This window comes from Pseudoliparis swirei, chromosome 16, assembly GCF_029220125.1.
Source record: "Pseudoliparis swirei isolate HS2019 ecotype Mariana Trench chromosome 16, NWPU_hadal_v1, whole genome shotgun sequence".
In the NCBI taxonomy this organism is placed as follows: Eukaryota; Metazoa; Chordata; class Actinopteri; order Perciformes; family Liparidae; genus Pseudoliparis; species Pseudoliparis swirei.
Window position 1 is genome coordinate 13573292 of NC_079403.1, and position 24421 is coordinate 13597712.

The window sequence follows — 24421 nt, forward strand, 5'->3', positions numbered from 1 at the left end:
TCACTGTTTGTGTCGTCGGTCCTTTCACGATATTCTCTTGTTTGTATGTTTTTTATTAATAAGCAATAACAAAGGTGGGAAGGAAATCAGAGATGTATTTAGGAGATGGTTTCTTGGATGGACAAAAGGAAATATGAGATACATTTGGAAATTCTCTTCATTTTCCCTTTGATCATTTTCATGATTATAAATCTTATGAAAAGGGCTATATAATATATTATATATATATATATATATATATAAAAGAAAGCCCTTTTTCAATATATATATATATATGTGTGTGTGTGCATATATGTATATACAGTAGATATGTGTATGTTTATATATATGTGTGTGTGTATCTATGTGTGTGTATATATGTGTATATATGTATATATATATGTATGTATGTGTATATATGTATATATATATATATATATACATTTTTGTGTATTCAGAACAGCTAATACAGGATTAATGTGATCTCTTTTCTTAGTTTCAGTAAATCCACGAACTGCAGCATTCTGGATTAACTGGAGGGATTTAAGAGATTTATTCGAGCAGCCTGATAATAAGGAGTTGCAATAATCTAGCCTAGAAGTAACAAACGCGTGAACCAGTTTTTCTGCATCTTTTTGACACCAGCTGTGCTTGATTTTTTTTAAATGTTACGTAGATGAAAGATTGCAGTCCTTGAGATTTTCTTCACATGGGAGATCAACATAACACTGATATTCTTTACAGTGGTGTTGGATGCCAGGGCAACGCCATCTACAGAAACCACATCACTAGATAATTGATCTCTGAGGTGTTCAATTATATTTACAGCTAAAAGTTAGAAGTCAAAGTTAGAAACCACCAAAGGAAACATGTGTATTGTCTGCTCATGTGTGCTGTATGCATCTAATGTTTAGCTGCAGCCCTGCATGAGAAACCGTAATAGAACGTGTATATCCCCGTTACATTCTGTTTACTGAGTCATGTATTTTGTATTTGCAGTAGGTGGTTGAAGTGAAAACACTGAAGTAAAGTGTGATTGATGGTATTTGGTGCGTTTTCCGTCCTCGTGTGACTGTCGGTCGTCAGCCTCTGACAGCGCCTCTGCCCTCTGGACTGTCAGCACTGGTGCCTGACTGGTCGGGGACTTTTACGAGGTTATAACTGCTCAGAGATGTACATATTGGATGTAAAGGAACTGCTGGTTCATGTGAAGAAGAACCTCATTTTAGCTGTGAGGTTGCAGTAAATGTCATTAGTTGAAGTCGTCAGCTTACTCGATCTGCTGTTTACGGGTCTGCGTCTTAACTCAACGGACGGATGTTGCTGACCCTCATTGTCATGGCCCAAATTAACTTCATGATCTACCACCGATTGTTTATGTGTCCCCCTTCTCAGTTCTCTCTCGATGTTCTGTGCCCTTGCTTGCTTCTTTCTTTTAAAGTTCACGTGTCCCAATGGCATCTGTTCTCGTACTTGTTTTTTTTGGTCGAGTGGAAAGGTGAACGATATTCTATATTTGTATTATTGTCAACACCATTCCATAAAAATACCAAAACCAATAATTCAATAGTCTCATTCCTTTCAGTCTGTGTAAGGTGTCCATCCGTCCGTCTTCCCAGTCCATTCTCTAGAAGCCGATGTCTCAGGAAGCCCTTGAGAGAATTACATTCACATTTGACCCAAACCCCCACTTGGACTCAAGGTTGACGTGATTTAAAAAGCAAATGTTCTGCCCTAAGTCACTACTGACTTTGTTAATTATTACAATGTCACAAATTTCTATTCGGCTAGAATTATGAAGTGGGGACAAAGTTGATGGAGGCATTCAAGAGGCAGTCATTCTAGATTTTACATGCCATATTCCTTTAATTTTTATTAGAGGGAGTCTATTTTACACATTTTGTCAGAGCAAAACATATTGATCCTTTTCACGTGTGCATGCAATTTTAACAATAACGTTGTTTCTTTGTTTCTTCTTTTTTTTCTTCTTTTTTTTCTGCAACCACTTATGCCATAATTTTTCAGCATTATGTCCAACCATGTGTTTTTATGTGTCTTGGTAATTTCTGTGTGTCTTTCTAGGTGGATGCCATAGTCACACTCGGCGGTCTGGCTGGCAGGTTTGACCAGACCATGGCATCTGTTGAGACCCTCCACCACTCTCTGTCAATGACACCACTTCCCCTGTTGATGATTCAGGGGACTAGCCTCATATGCCTTCTCAGACCCGTGAGTATATTATAAACACACATAGGCCATTGGCATTTTTTTCCCCACAGGTGGAGTAAAATGCAACTGAAGAAATGAAGTTGTTGCAATTATAAACTTGTCGCCACATCATCTATCCTTTAATTTTTTTGTCTCCTAGTAATTCACTTTTCATGAAGCTGCCTATAATGGCTTTATCTGTAGACATTTATCGACAGACAGACCTTCGAATTCCCTCCCCCCCCCCCCAGCCCTTGTCTTCATTTTCTGTTCACTCTCAAAACCTTTCTTTTCCCTGCTTTGCTTTCCTTTCTCACCTTAATTGGAGTGTCGAATACTTTGTTTCTTTGTTAAATAATCACTTTAAGCGCGTGCACCCCCCCCCCCCCCCCCAAACACACTCTCTCCTCTCTGCTCTTATGATGCTCCAATTTGCTGTTGTGCAAGAGAGAGAGAGAGAGTTTCTTTTGATGCGCCCAAATTATTTCCCCTCAATGCCAGCCACTTTCTCATGCTCCTCACTTGATTGAGTTTACAAGTGGAGCGAGCTGACGCGATTTGGGACACAGTTTTCTTCTTCTTTTTTTTCTTCCTCTTATTTTCCCTGTGTTGTTTATTTGCAAAATCTTCAGGACAAACCACTAACTGTCACACTTCCTGATGACACCTTGTATTACACTAAGTAAACCTTTCTATCTTGCACTCCCTCCCTACTTGGTGTCATTATTCCAAAGGCGCGTTGCCATTTGCTGCTTCATACCACCTTCAATTAATCTTCCTTCGGTGAGGGTAAATGAAGCTCGTTTGTCAACGCAGCGACTGATGAACGCAGATGCCTGTACATGAAGGTGAACGCAACCTTCGACAGACCCAGTACTATTTGTTCCAGTTACATCTGTAATTGAAGTGTTTACAACTTTTGCCAAATATCCTCACCACCCATATTCCACGCAATCACAGCTTCGTTGCGCCCCCGGCTTTGGGATACGGCGGTACAATCAGCACAGACACAGTTGTTCACGTTCGATAGACAGTTGAACACAAGCACACGCAAAACAAATCAAGACCAGAAATAAATTACCACGTATGTCCATTTTGCTGTGGGGACGATGCCACCTGGAAATATTGCTGAGATAACCTTAAAGCTACTTTGTAGGTTTAAAATTCCATTGCACGGGCATGCTTCTTCCTTCCTGAGTTAATCAGAGATGTCCAAGTCCCAGACATGGTATGATTCAATCAGGGTTTTTTCCTGTTAGGATTAGTTTTGGTTTCCCAGATGAGTTGTTTAAATGAGAATATGCCAACATGTTGTGTTTTCTATAGCTGGCTCAGGGCATTACATAAGTCTCACATCTTTTATTAAAGTATGGCTAGGGACACTGCGAGGGCATCAGGTTTGTTTATTCTCAGTCCCTACATGACAAGAAGATGTTTAAATCAGTCGAGGCCTCAAGGTGAGGCTAAATTTACTCAAATCATTTTTTTTTAAAGGTTGCACTGGGTTCATCTGTTTAGTCAGTTTTTCTTTTAAATCTTTGTCACAAGCGGCACGCATAGCCACAGTTACTTGTTAGTGTCCCATCCCCTGAAGTTCCTTGAGAGAGTCTGTTCTCAGTTCCATGGGACAAACAATGAACAGCGCTGTGTCAGCGTCGTGCTATAAATCACTCCATAAGTGACCCAACTGTATGAGCTTGTTTACCTGATGCCCTTTTATAGAGTGAAACTTGTCACTGCAAGAGCCGATTTAAATGACATAGTATGTTACGTGATGTATGTTAACAAAGTTAGCAACCATGTGGCATTCAAATAAATAGATAAATATGAGCTCATGAACTGACCCAGATTGTCTGTTCAGAAGTATTTATGACTTCAAATGACTTGTAGTGGTGTTAATTCTTAAAGACTTATTAATGTAACATTTTAGGAAAAGTTAAGTGTCTTACATTTAATGTCTCACTAAAATAGATAAGTTAATGAACATGGAAAAAATCTCACTTGCTTTTAACAAAGGAGCGTTAGCATTGTCATTGTGAGTGTTTGTTGTTTTTTAAATATTTGTATTACATAAATTGGAACTAAAATCTAGCATCCAAGTGCTGTAGTCTTAAAGACAACATTAAAACAACAAATGTTCAACAAAGTATATTGTGAAATTCATCACATGGTTTTTTCTTTCTCATACATCTGTTTTTTGAAGTTCAAAACACTGCATTAGATTTGTCAAACTAAAAGTCAACTTTTTTTAAACTAAACTTTCCCCGTATAGTTCATTCCTCATCCCTCTTATTTTCTGTGGCCAGGCTAAGAAGTTGCTATTGTCGTTAGCGGCTAGCTCTACAACCAGAAAGAGCAGTTGTATCCCGAGCTGTGTGGCATTCTCGCTGTTCCTCACACACTCTCACCCTGACACACTTAATCAAAGAGACTGTGTTTATGTTTAGAAAACAACCTCAGGGATGTTTCCCCAAGACCAAAGATGCCAACGCTTAGCATTGTTTCCATTCTCCTTCCCTCTGGCTTCACAGCTCTAGGAAGCGAGGCAAAGGGAACTCTGCTTTAAACATTTCACACTTTGAAGATTTCAAACTCCTAATTGAGTGCGCCTGTCTCTGCTGTCTTTGTCTGTGTGTCTGATTCTTTAGATGGATGTAGATTAGACATCTTAGAGCTAGATTCTAGCTATCAATGCTTTTTGATGTTTATGCTTGGGTGTATGGCAGTTTGAGCATACATGGCAATTAGAGCAGGCGGATATTAAAAGTGTTTTTAATATTTCAGGCAGTGTCCAGCGGATGCAGCATTGACTTACCAAATTCATGTGCATGTGCTGTAATGAGATTGAGGTATTTTTTAAAATCTTTTTTGTACGCTCTGAATGAGAGGAACTTCGTTTTGTACTTTTTACATTCCAGTGTTGGGCTTTATTATAACTAGTCCATTCAGAGCAAAATCATTATTCAGCCTCCTTTTGTTTATTTTTATAAAACCCATCTCATGGCACACAGGATGTACGTCTGAATACTATATTTTATTAACGCCTGCAGCAATAAATCCCATTGAGCAACACATTGTCCAAAATCTTCTAGAGGGGTGTCCTCACTAGAAGTTAACTCAAATCAAAAATGGCAAGGTTTCTTTTTCAAGTGTAAGCAGGAACTGAAAATGGGTTGCAGCACCGACAAGAGCAATCATTTATTTTTAATGAACCTTGGTCCCTGGGCAGAGAAACTCAGTTTCTCATTTGGGGTTGGAAAAGTCGAAGAAGTCTTGCTCCACATTTGTTTTCTCCTTTTCATTTTTTCCCGCTATCTCATAGTTTCCGCCTGTCATCAGCGTGGGCACACATGCACAGAAAAGCACTCACTCATTTCCTGTGTGTCAGCAGGGCAGTCACAGGCTAGCGGTCAACACGGGCCTGGAGGGGGACTGGTGCAGCCTCATTCCAGTGGGTGGACCCTGCCAAACAACCACGACTGGACTGAAATGGAACCTGGGTGAGTCTCTCTCTTGTCATTTTTAGCTTCTGATTCATGCTCTTAAGCCGATAATTAGTCTCTGTCTTTGTTACTTTACCTTGTAGGCTTCGTAAAGAAGATCTCCTCAGACATATTAAGTGCAACACTTTTTTTCTTAACAATTAACTTCTTTTGTCACACATGTATGAATACATTTTGTTTTTTAAGTCTAAAAACACACAACTTATTTTTGGACTCATTAATACAACTATTTTTCAAATGTCTCGAAAAAAAATAGTCGTGTGATGAGGAGAAAGGACAACAATGGTCCTCTGGCAGGAATGTGTTGGTATTGCTATGACTAAAACTTGAGTTTTGCTCAAATGGCTTTTCTAAATCAGATTTACATAAACCGCCTGTACCCGATAAACTTATTGTTCATTGTTCATTTCGGCCTCATGAATTCCACCTGTTCATTTAGAGGTGCATGCATGTTTGAGGTTTAATCATCAGGATAATCAATGCCCTGTAATTGCCATGTATTATACGGCTGCATGTTCAGCGCCGTTTGTTGTCAAGTGTCGTTCACAAAACTGTTGCCAAATATGAAAAAGACGAATTTACCTCGACATAAAATAAAAGAAAACTCTCGGTAAATTGTCAAGCAATGATAGTGATGCTCTTGTGGAAAGAATTTCAACTTTGCATTAAGTTTTTATCGTCACATATATTATTTAGCTTATTTCTATATCATATTTTAAATAATTCAGATGAAGGTTTTATGATTCTTAAGTCAAAGTGTTTTTCATCCGTGGAGAGAAGTACATGACCTGAACGACAGCCACGTCATGTAGCCTGAAGATACGTGTTTCAGGTCTGTAGTTGAAGGAGAGGACGTTATCTCAGAGATTGGAAGACGACTGCAGACGTCACCGCGGCAATTTACCAACAAGTGTCTACAAATTACCGTGAGCTACCGATACTGCAAATATACATTCGCGTTCACAATGAGAAATGACTTCAACTGGATTCTCAACACGCATTAACCCGATCCAGTTGTTTAGACGAGTTCCATAGAATGAACACTGTATGGGAATCCAATCAGACAGCCGTCTGACGACTGCTGTGGTCTTCCCCCGCTCTAAGCCTTATGGCCAGCTGTGCTCTTAATGAGTTGGCACAGACCAACCTGTCATCAGTGCGAAGGAAACGCGGTCCTTCTGTCAGCGGGTTTGTCTGCTTCGTGGTCGGTGTCTACTCTGTGTGCGTATACTTCTGGGAGTCTCTACAACTTGAGGGAGCAGGCTGTTGTCTCTGTGCCTGTTTCAACAAGCCTGCGTGTGTGTTTGTGTGTGCACCTCAAGCTGTGTTTTTTAACCTGTTTTTGTGTGTGTGTATGTTTACTCAGCACACCTGTGAGATGGCCTTCTGAGTGATAATGAGAGGCACTTTAAACATGAGAGTCCTATGCAGATAAACCAGTGATAACAAGATGCATAATTAATCATATGCATATTTAGAAGGCTGGAACTAATGATTTCCCATTGGGGTTGGGAGCAAGGACCAGAATATGAAACAATAATTAGGAACATCTCTTTTTTCCCTCACATGTCTGACAGTATGTATGGGACTTCATATTAGCAACAGTGCATATTGTGCTACTATGTTTCATCTGCATTTAACATGTTTGTTTAAATGTGTGTTTGTACATGGTTTTCACTGCAACTTGCTCAGGGTTCTAAATCAGCTCTGTGTCCCTCTCTGGGGACACTAAGCCTCTTCAGAAGTCCGTTGAAATGATCCCCCACACTCGGGTTCAAAGCTCTCTGTGATGAAAAATATATGATCTTTCTATGAAGAAAGAGTTTTGGGCTGTCAGCCATGACAGTGTTGTTGCCCCAAAGGGGAACTGTTGCTTACACCCAGAGCTTGTTTAACTTTTGCTTACATTTTTTTATTCTGCAATGATTCATGTTTTTTTAACCCAAACTGTTTTTCTACTTGTTGTACTCAAAGGGAGTGTGCAGGATGAGCTGAAATACCCTTAGCCTAAGTTAATTATTTTGTATTCCTTTTCTCTCTTTTTTTATCTTCGTTGAATTAGAATTTATATTGCTGTGAAATGAGATCAGACACAGGACACATGTACGCTGACAGAGCTGCCCTTGAGCTCGCAGCAGAGGACACCATTTTTTATCTTGTCAAAGTTTGTCTTGATTATCGATTATTAATATATATTCTGCAACAGTGAGAAACGCTTGGCAATTACATGAAAGCATTAAAACAAGCCCCTCATTTACAGTATCACAACGCACAGTCAGGGCTAGCAAAATAACTTCAATTAGACACCATAAGCAAACCTCCATTTACTTCCCTTGTTTTAGAAAATTCCCAACATTCAGAGAATATTCTCAGGCTGATCCTAATTTAGCCAGATGTTTAGCCACGAGTCCAATTTAGAAAACTCCTCAAAGCGACTCTGCTCAAACATGGGACGGAAACATTTTTGCTCGGTATGACGCATTCTTTTAAAGATATACTTGGTTGATCCAAAAAAAGAATACGACACTCGTAGTGATATTGTGCAAACAAGAATTTGACTTAGCAATCCGGTCTCATTTAAAGACCATCGCTGTTGGATATACAGGACTGTCTCAGAAAATTAGAATATTGTGATAGTTCTTTATTTTCTGTAATGCAATTAAAAAAACAAAAATGTCATGCATTCTGGATTCATTACAAATCAACTGAAATATTGCAAGCCTTTTATTCTTTTAATATTGCTGATTATGGCTTACAGCTTAAGAAAACTCAAATATCCTATCTCTAAATATTAGAATATCATGAAAAAGTATACTAGTAGGGTATTAAACAAATCACTTGAATCGTCTAATTAACTCGAAACACCTGGAAACACATTTTCAAATGTTTGATTTTGTTTTGCTGTTATAAATCTTTTTTTTTACTTGGTCTGAGGAAATATTCAAATTTTATGAGATAGGATTTTAGAGTTTTCTTAAGCTGTAAGCCATAATCAGCAATATTAAAAGAATAAAAGGCTTGCAATATTTCAGTTGATTTGTAATGAATCCAGAATGCATGACATTTTTGTTTTTTTAATTGCATTACAGAAAATAAAGAACTTTATCACAATATTCTAATTTTCTGAGACAGTCCTGTATATGCCATCGGCCGACTTTAAGAGCATACTGCAACATATTTACAAAACACAGGCCTACTTGCGGCGTAGTCTGTTCACATCATATTCGTTCATTTACTTACTGCGAAGCTTCTGTTTATTAACTATGCTGTTCATTTTAGTGCTTAATCTATCTGAAATTAATGGAGGAGAAATGGCTCCACTCTCATCAGTTTCTCTCACTGCTGGCCAGTCGAGTAGTTGGTCTGCATGTAAATCTATTTTTTCATTTTCCTAGCTGCCAAATATCTTAGTGTTGTGATCACTTTAGTTTCTGGCATATAGTGTTATTGCGTTGGGTGGGTGTTTAGGCATTTGAAGAATATTGTTACCATCTCTCCATCATCTAAGGAACTCTAAACTTCTATAAAATCCTCTTTACAAGGATCTTGTCTTAACTGGAATGGAAATTCTTCGTCAAAGTCAAAATTCTAAAACTCCCCGTACAATGTCTTCACTAGGAGCTCCTCTTTGTGTCACGGCTGGCATCACGGGTAGCGAGGTGCAGGAGCTCATGCGCAGAGGATTTGACAGGATTCTGTGTGGATAACAAAAAACACTCTTTACTGAGGCCAAAAACAACAAGGTCCAAAAAGGGGCAGGCAGAGGATCGGCGGTCAGGGCAGACAGGTCGGAACAGGCAGCATACACGCTAGCAACATGAGAGACAGGACGACGGGAAAAAGGCAACAATCCAGACAGAGGCAAGGGAAAGAGTGGCACAATATATAGGGGGGGAAACAGGTGTATGACATGGAAACAGGTGTACGACATGAAACAGTAACGAGACGAGAGTGGCTGAGGGCAGGTGCAGGGAATGACACAATCAAGGAGACAGAGAAGACACAAGCCGTTTCTCAATACAAAGTCCACTGAGCACAGACTTGTGTTCTTTTGGAGTCTGGTCTTGGGAGTCTGGTCTTGGGAGTCCAGACTCCGGAGGACGGGAGGACGGTCTTTCTGCGATTGGAACAGCAGCTTACTTGATGAAGTCACCACATCAGCTGTTCTTACCCCTGTAATTTTCTCGATAGCACGTCTTTGTTCTTTTATTAAACTAAACAGCCGTCTGTTGTTGATCGTATCTACGTGTCGCGTTAACACTTCTCGGCTCTCCGTCTCGCGCGCCGCAGAGTGCACGCATCGGGACGGAAAAAATATGAGTGATGGGATAGGTTGATCATTTTGACTTGGTCATTTTATAAGGAGCTCGCGTGCTGAAAAAGTGTGAGCACCCTGGTCTAGATAGTAAGTTGATGTTCTCCACGGTTCAGTTTCAGTTCATACTTTTTGTATTGATTCTGCATTTTAAAAACAAAGGCTCGTTTGAGCGTAATGCGCTAATGCCTGAATAATTTAGCATACTTAAAATCTGATTATTGTAGCAGTCTGCACTGTTTATATATATAATATATATATATATAGAGAGAGAGAGACAGACAGAGAGATGAGCAATATATAAGAGCAGTGCAGACCTACATTAAAAATCAAAGTGCTGTAAAAAGAAGAAGAAAAATATATATATATATGTGTATATATATATGTGTTTTTTTAATCTATATATATATATATATATTTTGCCTTTTATTTTAACCAGGACTTCCTGGCATGGATGCACAGGCCTTTATGTAGCAAACTCTTTAGAGCTTTCGGCCAGTAAGGGAGGAGGAGCAATCTGCAACATCACGAGGCAGTGGAGATTGGAGAAAGCCACGGACCGCCATGGCTCAAGAGAGTCTTTGTTGAGACTGCTGTCTAATGATGGCACTGCACTGCGGTAATGATACTAAAGGAAGTGAGTGCACTACTAAATAATGAAGAGACTGCAGTGTAGTAAGGTAACCATGTAGGAGGGAAGTGCTCAATGAAGTCACTGCTTTGTGCTAGTGTCCATGTTGGACGGTGCATGGTGTGTATCGTATCCTGACTGTAATTTAATGAGCTGTGCCGGTTGGAGACGGATGGACTCCCTATGAACTCCCAGACTAACCTGTAATAATTTACTCTTTCATTCGTTCCTTTCTGTCATTTCCTTTTTCACTTTATTCTTACCTTGTATCTTTCAATTTGCTCTCGTTCTAATCCAGTCCCTGCCCGACACTCTTGCTATCCTCCCTCTCATTATTAGATAGTGTCAGCTGAACTCCATATCACCATCTGTATGTTACATGAATTTTCAATCATCAGTTCTAAAATCCACCCGAGGAAACATCCAATGAATACTGTCACATTTATTGCTCGTCCCATGTGTAAGTGTCCATACACGAGTGAGCCTGCATGCGTGCATATGTGTGTATTTTCAGATGGCTTGTGGGATTTGGACAGTAGCTCAGGGCAATATTCCATAATGATATCATTTCCCATCATTTTATTTTTTAAATTCAAGTTAATGTAACATGCACCCATGCCATTATACACCCCCCACCTTTCCAGTTATTTGTGACGAGTAGATGAGGTTGTGTCCAGAATATCTGTATATGGAAGATTATAGAATGTGATGGGACTTGTATGGGAGCTTTTAGCAGGAGCGTGTACACACACACACACACACACACACACACACATACACACACACATAGACACACACTTTACACTTTGCTGCAATATAGTCAATTTCCAGAGAGTTCCAGAGATTACCTCCAGGAATAACTGCCCATAGCACATAGCTCCATGTAATACTACAATATACCGGTTTTAACACTACATTTGTCTGTCATATTATATACGGGTATTTATCAAAACTACCAATTTTACCTGTAGAGTTTTTGTCCACTATTAACGCTACTAAGAAATGTTTTTATGTGTCGGTCCACATTTTGTTTGTCATGAAATACACATTCCAGCCAATGGTCTCCGGACTGTCCCCGTGATCAACAGGTGACGTATCAAGAAACATGCTAACGTGCCAACAAAAACGAGGGTAAAGAAGCCCGCTATCTAGTAAACATGGATGTAAACAATCAAAGTTTCAAATCAGCTCTGCAAACGTTTTCAGCGATAGGAAATGCATTCAACACGTTTGTGAGACCTCAGTGAGAAGCACGGTGAGCAGAAAACTCCACTGGAAGCTCGTGTGAAAACGACTACAGAACTGAATTCTGCAGCGAGACCCTACTTCCGCTGCACCGTCATGTGCCTTATCGGGCCAGGCACCGTGACCGAGGCGATTAAGACAAATGAGCCGGTTACTCCGGGTGGAGGATGGCTTCTCTCCGATGCTGCTCCTCCTGGCCTGGTCTAACTCTGACAGCAGTTTTCTTGCGGCCTGTGACATCTGTCTGAGAGTGGGACATGCTTCAGGGTTTCTGTTTCTAGCTCCACTGCTATGGTTTGTAGCGCTGATCCAATAAGGCCAGGTGGGGATTGTGCTCCTCTTCCGATGGAAGTGATTGTTCTCTTCTGGTGTGTTTCTCAAATAGGAAATATATGCAAATCATACTTGAAGTCTAAATACACACTGCGCCGTCTTAATTAGCAGAACTGTATTTATTCCCCACCTCTCATCTCGTCAGCCTGCTTGATGGTTGCCACTGATGGCTGTGGGATTGTGATAATGTCGCGATAACGTTTCTCATTTTCTTACTATTGTACTCGTGCCAATTGAGCAGGCTCCTCTATTATTAGTATTAATACTATTTTACTTAAGAAGTGGCTGATTCTTCTTCTCTGCTCACTTCTCAGGAGCCATTATTTGATAAAAATAGGAATGTATAGGTCTTCTATAAATTATTTTTCTACGACTGGTGATCTGCTGCTCTGTTATAATATTGTTTCTTTCCACCAGAAGTATCAGGTGTCTTTCAAATGGCCCTGATTCTAAATGTCAGGCAGCACATCTGTTACGTTCTTGGACCAAATAATGCAGCGGCAATCTGTTTGTTTTTAGCTTCATGTGCTTGTTCCACCTGCATATAATTCAGGCTCAAGCTTTATCACTGTAAATGCAAAAGTATGACTGTCAGTAATGGTGAGCATGATATTAGATCTCATACTAAACATGGTCCATATTTGATCCCTTAATACATTTCAATGGCATGCAATATGTTGCCCCTGTTCACAAGCTTAAATTGTTGTACCATTAGCAATGGTGGACTCAGCTAAGGTTGTTTTTTTCCCCATTTCCTTTACCGCAGGAGCTCAAACTGGCCTGCTGATACGAATAACTATGCAAAATAAGGATGAGTTCTTAGCGCTCTTGATTGGTCATGCCCGGGGACATAAACCCTGACCAAGTTCTTGTCGGCCAGGCTCCGCTTGTTGATTGGTGTTGCCGGCGGTAACACTTTCAGGCCAATTTATTTGCATTAAGTAGCCCTAACCTCTATTTTTTCCTTGCTCTATTTCTTTGCTGTTCTTTGCGTTCCATCGCCTTTGCTCTACCCAGCAGAAAATAAGTGGCAGTGGACCACCCACAGCAAATAACCACTGGAACATTAATCTTACGTAAAGGGATGTCACCGAGTCTCCTAAGTCATGAAAGCGGGAAAGGAGTTGCCACTGGAAACCATCGACATGCTCGGCTCCAGAGCACAGCAACCTTCTGATCACTCTGTGCTTACGCCTGTGAATTTACAGCCACATTAATGTTTATTTGGAAGTTGGGCTTTGCACTGCACTTTCTCTCTCCCATTACGGATTTATTTACACAGCACTGATTATACTGTTAAGCAGAGTTTGTCATTAAATCTAGCAGAGCTGGTGTTATATTCAGCTCTGCCAGCCTCTTTCACACACCAGCTGCACTAAGGGACATGTTCGACCAACTGCACTGACACGGCAACACAATATTGAAGTTGAAATATTATAATATAAAGTACGATAGATGTGAATGATCTGTATTATTGTTTGTGTTTTTCAGCCCTGTTTAGAAACGGTGACAAACCCATGAAGCCTTTCCTCAACACACACCTACACATTACGGCGTCATGCTTGTGTTCCCTCCTCTTGAAGCTCGTGCATCAGGAGGACCAAACACAAGCATCCATGGGTGCACTCGTAGCAACGCTCTTATTGCACTCTGCAAACAATTATTGACACAGTATCCTTACGTTAAGCACACACATTGACACCGATGAATTCAGGGAGAAAGTTGTTCGAAGTATGCCATGTAAATCACTATATAGCCCACTAAAGCCCATTGTTATTTATAATACAACGTACTAATAATACAAAGTGACCTTGTTTTCAACCAACTAACGACTCCATCGATTTGGTAGAGGTTAAACTGATTGTTGTTTATGCAGCGTCTATGTTTGTGAAACTCCCCTGAAGGCATAATGATATTTACCGTGAATAAAGTTTGAAGCCATAGCATTATCCCTCGACATGAATAGAACGTGAGCCTTCATGCGGAGGTCGTATATATGTTAGGTTGTGGGTGGAGGATTCAGAGGTAAGGGGTTCCATGTAGGGTTTTTTATTCCTTCAAAATGCTCCAGCTCAAAAAATATGGATCTATAAACACTATTTTGCCTGCATACGTTGGAGGTAGTTGCACACTAAATAAAACAATATATTCAGGATAAAATGTGTTGTACTATTATTCATATTTTATACAGGAAGGGGGTTTGGAGAGGTGTATTTGGAGGAAATATAGTCACGCAACATGATTTATTTAGTCACAAACACAGGACCATTTCCCCCTGTGGGACGATGCTCCGGTGGTTGGCAGAGTGTCTGGTGTCAGTGAGTGAAAGGTTATTGCATTGCTTATGCTCGGAATATCTTATGCATGTACACAGGTCAGAGTGTTGTGGAACTTTTACTATTTTTATTTAAATATGCACATCCAGTAAAATGTATTCTGCTTGCAGAGCATGTTGTCAGGTTTGCAACACTTGAAACCTGCTTTTTCATTGTAATACATGTTATATCTTTCTATTGGGCAGCACGGTGGCTCAGTGGTTAGCACTGTCGCCTCACAGCAAGAAGGCCCTGGGTTCGAATCCCGGTCGTCCCGGTGGTTCCAGGTCCTTTCTGTGTGGAGTTTGCATGTTCTCCTCGTGTCTGCGTGGGTTTCCTCCGGATACTCCGGTTTCCCCCACCATCATAAAGACATGCACCGCAGCCTCACCCCGGTTCGTATGGATGTGAATGAATGTTGGTGGTGGTCGGAGGCGCTGATTGGCTGCCACGCTTCCGTCAGTCTGCCCCAGGGCAGCTGTGGCTACTGATGTAGCTTACCACCACCGGGATGACTGTGTGTGTGTATGACTACTGGACTCTGGACTCTGTAAGCGACTTCGGGTATTTAGAGAAGCGCTATATAAAATTGAAGGTTATTATTTATTATTATTATTATTATTATTGATGAGCTTTTAAATGTCCCAAAAATGTTAAAAGCCAGAGCTTGTTTTTTATTTTCTCCTATCTTTTGCTTTCTTGACTTACTTTTGTTGAGTCGTTCAGTCCATTTCCGTTAGTAAAGGAAGCTACTGTTGGGAGATACAATGTTCTTTGGCACTCATTAAAAGGATTTGTAAAGAAATTAAAATGTCAGTTAACATCAGAGCTCCAGCTAAACAGACTGTGAGCAGAAGTTTTGAAAGAGACTGACTTTGACTGTTTTATATTAAACACATTGTCCTCTGTTTAAATGGATTCTGTTGGTTCTGGCTACAGGCGATGGATGTCTTTGGGAACAACTGTCTTCTATGTATAACTTCTGTCCATTCAGTGCATTTTAATGTCAACTCAAATTTTTTCCGCAACCACATCCTTTTTTTTTTTTGTCAGATAAACTTTGCCTTAACAGGTCAGGACTACAGTTCTTTACCTGTAATCTATTTAACTTCCTGGGTCACCCATCGGTTCCTAGTGTCATGGTACGATCAGATGTCTTGGCCAATAGGATGTCTGGGATTTCTTAATGCAAAGTTGTTGCAAGAACCTACACCTCTCACACGTCTGGATTCTAACAGGACAATCAACTCTTTATCCCCATGCGTCGTTGCCTCGTGGAGATAATGTGCTGACGGGTTGTCTCTGACGCCGCTCAAGGAGGGAGCCGGTAATTTAGGAGGAACAAAACCGGTGACCACGAGTCCCTTTCTGGAGACCTTTACTGGCATGGTTATTTCTTATTTTATATCCTTTGAAAAGCAGCAACAGGGAGTGAACTGTCAACGTCTCAATCAAAACCGGAGGAAGACATAACACAGCTGGGTTGGAAACATTAAAGGGGAACCACCTTAGCCCCCACACGAGGAGAGCTTTGATCATGGGAGACATCAGACACGAGAGAAGGAACCTCCACCTCCCTTCACATCAAATCTCCAACAGTTTTGACCTAATCACCACAGCTGGAACAGCTGTAAAGCAGAATTTGGGAGGTTACGTTCAGCACATGGGTTGCTCCAGCAGAAGCAAAAGCGGCGAGGGCTCTGATTTTGCTCGTCTCCATCACAGGACTCGGAAAAGGTCTCACAGCGAGAGGCTTCTTGGTTTTGAACTGAGATGGACAGCACGCCGCGGCAACACCTGTCTTTCGGTTTAATTGAAGCCATTAATTTTTCAGGTTTCTGCTGTAGTCTAATATTTGGATCCGGCCCTAAAAGCCCAGAGTTTACTGTATTAGTGTAAGCCCTACAGCTAATGGGCATTTGTTCTGTGCGTTAAAATGAGTATGGTCAATTATATTTTCTATTGATTTTGCTTTTCTCAATTTGCAGTGTCAGCTCATGCAATGGGTGTGCTGCACATTGAGTCTCAGCACAGCAGCACCCTGAGATGTGTCTTTGCACCAGGCACTTTTGTTTTGCTGCTTCCCATTACTTTATTTCTCCCCATCACTCGGTCTTCAACTCAATACTATGACTTTTTCTTCCTTGCCTGGTAGATCAAACCTGTAACCAAAGAAGGTTCCTTTCCATAAGTGAGGCTTGAGTCTAAAAGAAGGGGGGGGGGGGAGTTGCCTTTTTTGAGGAGGAGCTCAAGCACGTTAATTGGCAAAACTCTGAGCTTGATTATCTCAAAGTGTCTTGGTGTCAAGTGTAGTTTGTTTTATTTGAAAGCACTGTCTCTGAGCTTACAGATGTTCACACCACTGTATGTAACAGAAAACACCAGTGATATGTTTACTCAGGTTTTCCTTCCACATCCACCATCTCTGAGTCAATAAGGCTGTGGATGATTTAGATTATAATATCAAAAATGGTATTCATGCTATTGCACCCACGAAGGTGAAGGCTGTCTCCGGTAAGAGAAGATCTCAGAGGAGAAATGCCACTCCGGTAAGAAGAGGAACGAGAGAGTGCAGGTCTCACGTCTCAGTTTGCCTCCTTTAATGAGAACATTCAGAAAATCACACGAGCACTCGGTGCCTCCATAACAGGGACGTGATATGTGTTGTTCCCGTGTCCACTGGAAGTCAATTCATAAACCAGAACAGCATTGTTTTGAACCAACTGTAACAACCTGGAGGGCTTCATGCAACATCTGCTTCTCCTGCCTTGATATTTTGCCAACAGGCTTTTTAATAAAAGAAGTTCAAACTGCAGTCATCAAGCCACTATTGAAAAGACCCACGTCACAATTAAATATCAAAACGACCAAAGTCAATCCTGTTCAGGATGGTATTGAATGTTTTGCACTTTTTCAGCTGTTGCAGAGAATCATGCTCATGTTTGTTATTCAGACTTTCTGATATTTTAGGGCTAACGGGAATATGATATCTAAATTTGGATTGTGACCTAAACTTGGAGCTCATCCTTTGTTCCGAGTGAAGCCACTGCTGATGCATTACATCATAGCTGATATCAAATGTGGGGACGATGAAATGAATAAATACTAAATTAATCTGAACTCTCACACACAACCCTTTTTTAATGTACTGTGGAGCACAGTCAAAGTGTAAATGGCCAACACATGCCTCAACACACACTTGCTATTTTGTTGTGGGTGTTTTTTTTAATGTACTGGGCTACTGGAAAAAACCTCCGTAGTCATTTCTTTGTGACACAGCCCTCTCCCGACCAACAGCTTAAAATAAAAAAGCCTTCATCCTGCAGCCACACAGTCAGAGTTACGGCCTCCGGCCCGGTGATTGTGTGCGTTGGAACTTGCTTCGTCATGATGTTTTCGGCGAAGCGTGGATCATAGACCAACAAATTTGAAAAGATGTCATCCACCAACCAACTCTGCGTAGCGTGCGTGTGTGTATGTGTGTGTGTGTGTGTGTGAATGTGTGTGAGTGGGACTGGGTATGATTGTATCTATTCTTTTATATGCTTGCGTTTTGTATGAGCGGGCCCGCATGTGTGTGTGTGCACTTGTTTCGTTGTGCTCTTGGTTATATTTCATTGCTTGTTAGTTTCTTTGTGCGTGCGCGTGTGTTTTATCCACGTGACAAATAGCAAAGACACTTCAGTGGACCATGAACCATGGCTGTCAGCACACTGATGACAGAAAGGCTGATGAAGCGTTCCTCTCGGAGGTTTCCATTTAGTTTAATATGCAAATCAGCTGCTCATACTCCACAACACTCGTTACAACCCTGTTGCTCATAACTTCAGTATCATCAGGCTCATACATCCACGCTCCCACAAATACCAGAGACCTCACACACACACACTTAAGCACAACATTTAAGATACACACATGCACATTACAGTTGGGCAATAAATCCATATAATATTGATATTGTGACATTCAAGTTGGTTGAGTTTCAGGATGTTGTTATTGCAATATTAATATATATCGTGTTAGATGTTTTTTTCCAGGTCTTGGAAGTTTTTATCATTAAGACTCTGGTCCTGATTGATTTGTTTTCATGACGCAGATACAGAGTTCTGTTCCAAATGATATGTGAATACACTGGGGGCCGCAAACATGGCTAGAGGGGAAACTAGGTGACATTTTGGCATATGGCGAATATGCCCAGAGCACGATTTGCAAGCATGACAATGGTTATCACAAGGGAGGATTCATCCCATCATGTTTTTTTATACAAAAGACAGTCAATGACATCATACTGAGTCTTAATCCCACGTTGACTTTAAATGACATAATGTCCATGCCCCCTGTGCTGTTAAAGCAACGGCAGCTGGATGCTAAGCGTTTGGGTCTACACAGGATGCGTTCAGGCACAGTATTCAGTGTAGTACCTCTGTGTTTTGGCAGCATTCTGTAGAAACACATGTAAAAAAGAGTTGAATAGTGGCCATATGTTTGGAGTTGTGTTTACGTGTCTCGTAGATGAAATATCCCTTTTCTACCCTGATCACTTTCAGGACTTCTCGTCCGTGGGGGCTTGAAAGTTCAGATTGAAAGGTTGAAGATGAATACAGTTTGAAATGCTACAATATGTTGGTTTGTCCATATCACAGCTACTATATCATGATATCAAATTGCATGAACTATGATGTAAGTGTGTATCATCCCTGACACACAAAGACACACACACACACGTGCATGTGTGTTGGAGTGATTTCCATCCGTGCATTAATGTATCCACATGCGTCGTCTGTCCTTCTCCACGGCTCCGTCTCCAGTCCTTTCCGACCGCGACACCTCAAGCTGCCGTTCCGAGCACAGAGCTTAAAATGTCATCAGGATGGGAGAAGAGCTTCCCGTGACCCGCCAGATGAGATTTCTCAACTCGTTCTCCTGAGATATTCCCAAGCACCCGCACCTGTAAACACGCACACAAACGAGTGCAGCATCAGACACACGAGTCCAACACAAACAGGTGCCGGTTTGATAGAATACAAACACGTGAAAACAGATGGATTTCGGCAGTGGAGTCTCGTGGAGAGCCGAAGCAATCGAGAAATCGTAATTAAAAGTAAACTTTGGGCAAGATTAGAAAGCTTGCCCTCACCGATGATGAGGACATGCTGTTTATGAAATCTAAGCCTTCACAAACACATTGACATGCAAATGAGAACGATTTTTAATAAGAACTTCACGGCATGCTCCGTATTTCTTTTTGTTGTACTCTGCACACGGAGACCCCCTGAGCGGCAACACTCAGACCGTATTTTGACAAAGAAGGAGTTACATGGAGCCTCTCCTCATTGTTTGAACAGTAGTCACATGCAATTAAGTTTGGGCCCCTTTTTTATTCTGTTAATGTGAAACAGCAAGCAAAACAAGATTTGTTATATGAATTTAGAAAGCTTCAATCCAAGAATACGTGCACGAGACCTTTTTTAAGTTGGAGTGGCAGCCCGAGCCGTTAGCAGTTTGAGATTCCTGCATTCAGGGGGAAAGCTAAATATCGGATTGTTTTCACAGGTAAAGCATCGCACTTTATCTTGTAGTCAATCAGATAATATGTCTGAAAGAACTTGGTGCAGTGAAGTCTCACCCAGAGGCAGACATCTCCACTGTAAGATCTCTCCTCCTCCGTCTGTTTCTCGAGAAGCAGACACCCTGACCTTCTCCAATTCTTTTCATATCTTCTTTCTCTTTTCTCTCGCCGACGAGATTTTTTTACGTCCGCACCCTCGCCTCGTGTTTTTATCGCGTTCTTTTTTTTCCTGGGATCCAGGCTAAAGTTATGAATCTGTTCTTCCTTTTATCTCTCCGTCTTGCTCTTTCTTTCATATCACTTCCTACACATGTCCACTCTCGCGCTCTTCCTCTGCTACACCGTTCTGCATCATGACGACGCCGCTCTCTGCCCTTTTACCCCTCCTTACTCTCATTCCCCCCACCCCACCTCCTCCCCCTCCTCCTTCAGTACCACTCACCAAGGTCCTGGCGAGGAGAAATGAAAAGTGTATGTCTTCTGTAGCGCTGCTGTGTGGCAGCGGGAGGGAAAACTGCTGCTTTATGGTTTTATTTATGGATCTGTAGTATTCTGGTGCTGTGCACATCACACACGGGGGCAGAGGGGGGAACGGAGAGCCGCATGATGGGAACTGCTGCTAGTACCCCCCCCCCCCCCCCCCCAGTGGAGCTGCAGACTGGCAGGGAGGCAGAGGAGGAGTGCATTCCAGTATTATGGACTAAACGTGCATTAGCCTAATGTACAGACAGGTAAACGGTACACGCACGTATTCCTGACAGGATATTCATTTGCAAAAACTCATCTACTCAAGAAAAACATGCCTCCACATTAACCCCTGGACATTCAGATGTATAATGTCTGTTTGCACCGTTGCCTCTCAGGCTGACTGATGCCACCTTCCCAGCAGAGACGAGTTTTCTTATCTGAAGGTCAACTGAAGCCAGAGCCGCGTCTGTCTCCTCGCTCTGAGACAAACCCATCGTAAACATTTAATGGAAGTGGCTATCATTGCACAGCAGATGGTGCTAACACTGCGAGTGCAAGCCTCTAGGCCTGGGCCAATCAATCGCCGCCATATAGGGAGACTGTCAGGCGGAGAAAATGAAGGACACGTATTGAAATTACGGGCTGATATAATATGAACAGTGCATGATTTCTTGAATGAAATAGACATATTTTTCAAATCAGTGATATTCAAAATCTCCTTTTATTATTGTAGTTTAATACCACAACTGAAATGACATTATATATTATAATATAATATATAATATATAATAATATAATGGTTGTTTATTGTTTTATTTGATTCTATACTGTACGTGCAAATACAAAAAATTGACTATTATATCACGATACAAAAGTATGGCCATTGTTATCCACTTTAAAGGAATTTAATCAACTAAACAAACAAAAGTCTCAGACTCATTACGATTAGCGTCTGATTGGCTCAGCCAGGAAGCCCATTTCAGTTATTGTATTGTGTTCCGTTAAAGTTTGAGATAACCTTGCTGAATATTGTGCATTAAGTCTCATCATCGTCCATCTGCAAACGACAAACAACTTTTTACTTTATAATTCATTCACTTCTGTCTTTTTTTAATAAAATCATTACACTCTCCGAGATTGTTGAGGTGAAACGAGCCTTAGACCAAACGTTGCCTCAAATATATCTCATTACTCATGTTCTACCTTGAACAAGTAGTCTATTTATTGCAATGATGGATGGCGTCTTTCCGAAGGTGGCAAGAGAAGAGCAGCAAGAGAAGAGCGGGATGTGTGCAAAAAGAAAACACAGACATACATTCACCTAATTTTAGTAATTGGACAGCTCAGCATCGGACAAACATGATTTATAGAGAATGATTTACTCTCTCAAACTGTGAAGCGTGATGGATTGGATAGCACACTAAAGGAGAGGAGGCTCTGACTGAATGCCTTCAATTTACGTCTCGATGACGTGGGGGGGGGACGCGCGTTTGATGCTTAACACATTCGGATGTAATGAGGAGACAGAATGGCCTCCTCGCTGTAAGTAGCGGTGATCACAGCAACTCATTCAGCGGTATTTTAACCCTCCTGTTACCTTTCGGGTCAATTTGACCCCATTCAATGTTTAATGTCGGTGTTCCTTGGGGTCAATTTGACCCCAGGCTGTTTTTCACTGTCAAACATATAAGAAATATCAACTTTTTTATATATTTAAAGGGCTATTTAGGTAGTCAACAAACAAACATAAAGTACCTCACACTTAAACTTGGGAAACAATATTAATTAAAATAATTTTCTGGAGGTTTTAATTGCTGGGATCAAATTGACCCCGAGGGTAAAATATGTTAGTAGCCTAAATGTAAAGGTAACAAGAGGGTTAAAGGTGTGATGTGTCACATGTTCCTGTCAATAAACAAAACTCCATTACGAGTGATTAGTAAAATTGTCATCAGAGAATATATGATGGGCAGCTTTTACTCGTCCGCGTATGGATCCGCGTCTTCGTGGCACGAAGCGGTTCCAGCATGGCCTTCCAGCGCGGGGTGATGGCGGCAGGGGAAATGACTTGAGCAAAGAGACGCATCCCTTCTGACGGGTGTAAGTTAAGCAAAGTGACATGGAATAATATAATGTAAAGTGAAGACATCGCCATTATGTTTGCAGAAGAAATGGATTGAGTTTCATTCAAAACAATTCGCTCGCCATTTTTTAATACACCAACTTCCATAGAAGCTAAAACAGAGACCACGAACATATCCCAGATCATTTAACTCTCATGTCGCTGTTTAAAAAAAAATGCTTGATGCCGCACCTTTTAACATGACTTTTGAGAACCTGTCTGCAATAAAACATGGAGAGGCAAAGAATAGAGCAGCGAGAGTCTTCCCTCCTCTCGCCCATCATCTCCTCTCCAGCTGGCCACTGCAGTCGGAGTGTCTGTGGGTCTCTCCTCTCTCTTGGGTAATTTGTTGTGTAAATACGGTCTACTTCCAGCTGACGGGCCCTTTCGGCTGTGGCGCTGGAAATACAATTACAGGCAGCGAACATCTCCATTGTTATCACTGCAGGGTGCAACGCTCATTCCGGTCCCCTTGCAACGCGGGCCCTTATTGATCGGAATCAGCTTTGAGGAGGGGATTACTAATGAAGCCATCTGAAAGCTTTTTGTGCGGTAAAGAGTTTGCACGTGTGTGTGTGTGTGTGTGTGTGTGAGAGAGAGAGAGACAGCCAGAGGGGATACAGTGTGTTTGTAAATGTCGGCGCCACAGCGGCATCCTGTTGGCCATGGATCCAAACGCGTCCTTATTGTCGTGCTCTGCTGCCTCTGGTGGTAGTCTGGGGTTTTACGCCTGAAAACATCCTTATTTTTGTGTTTTATATTTTCCCCTTAATGATTGTAATATAATCGCAGTGTGCTTCGGTGAAAATCTTCTGGTCATGTTGTTGCTGTTGAGGAAGCTAACAGGCACACTGCAGCTCGTTGGATGCAATGCAGTCATCGGTGTTGGTTTGGGTGAATAGTGAGCAATACGACGTACAGGGTGATGTTCGAAAGAGAGCGTTTGCCCAATGAGGTTTTATGCTTAATTGGTTTTGTTATTCTACACAAGAGAATGGGATTTAAATTATATATATTGTCCGCAAGAATGTTGATGCCACAGTTGCATTGCTAACCAATGTCGTTCAACTGGCAGATTAATGATTTTCACTTTGACCAGAGTCGGTTTATGAAACCACAGACTCCTATGAGAAGTACTGTCATCCTGTAGCGACTCACTCGCTCATCGAGCACTGACGCCAAGCAGGCAAAACAGATGAATTAGGTACAAAAGTAAGGTAAATGATTTTAGCCGTCAAAGTTGAGAGAGCTGAGCAGTCGAGTGCTTCAGAGACCCAAAACAAATAAAGCAACGCAGTGTGTCTTGGTGTGTGGCCGTGCTGAGACAGGCGATAGCGTTTGACTTGAAGCTAAAAGCCACAGCAAAACCTTTCATTAGTCTTTTCTGTAAAGTATTACAAACAAAACACCAACACAATAAAAGCAGAATGTTCTGACCTGTGTGGGAGGAATGTTTCACTGTTTAATTCTGCTGCAGATTGTAGGAACATAGTGACAGGTTATGCTGAATGAATAATAGAGCGCCTCAGGTACGGATCTCCTGAGGGGAGTTTGCCCTTTTCACATTAGCCACGATCCAACAGCTCCACTCTCTGGGTGTTTGTCAGCTCGGCTTATTCAGAGCCAATGTGGCGTGAATAAACGTACATTTTAATGGAAAAGTGACACCTAAATGTCTATTTTCCCCATTCGGGCCTGTTGAAGCCCGGCTTAGTAGTTTTGTGACTGTCCTT

General features: G+C 41.4%; 1 protein-coding gene across 4 annotated transcripts in view; it reads left to right on the forward strand.

Moving 5' to 3' along the window:
* Positions 1–24421, forward strand: part of tpk1 (thiamin pyrophosphokinase 1) — a 61486-nt gene that overhangs the window by 35621 nt on the left and 1444 nt on the right. For all 4 annotated transcript variants that reach the window (XM_056434322.1, XM_056434323.1, XM_056434324.1 and 1 more), the window contains 2 exons: positions 2062–2208; positions 5579–5687. In XM_056434322.1, the coding sequence (XP_056290297.1) occupies positions 2062–2208; positions 5579–5687 (256 nt within the window). The remainder of the gene's footprint in view (positions 1–2061; positions 2209–5578; positions 5688–24421) is intronic.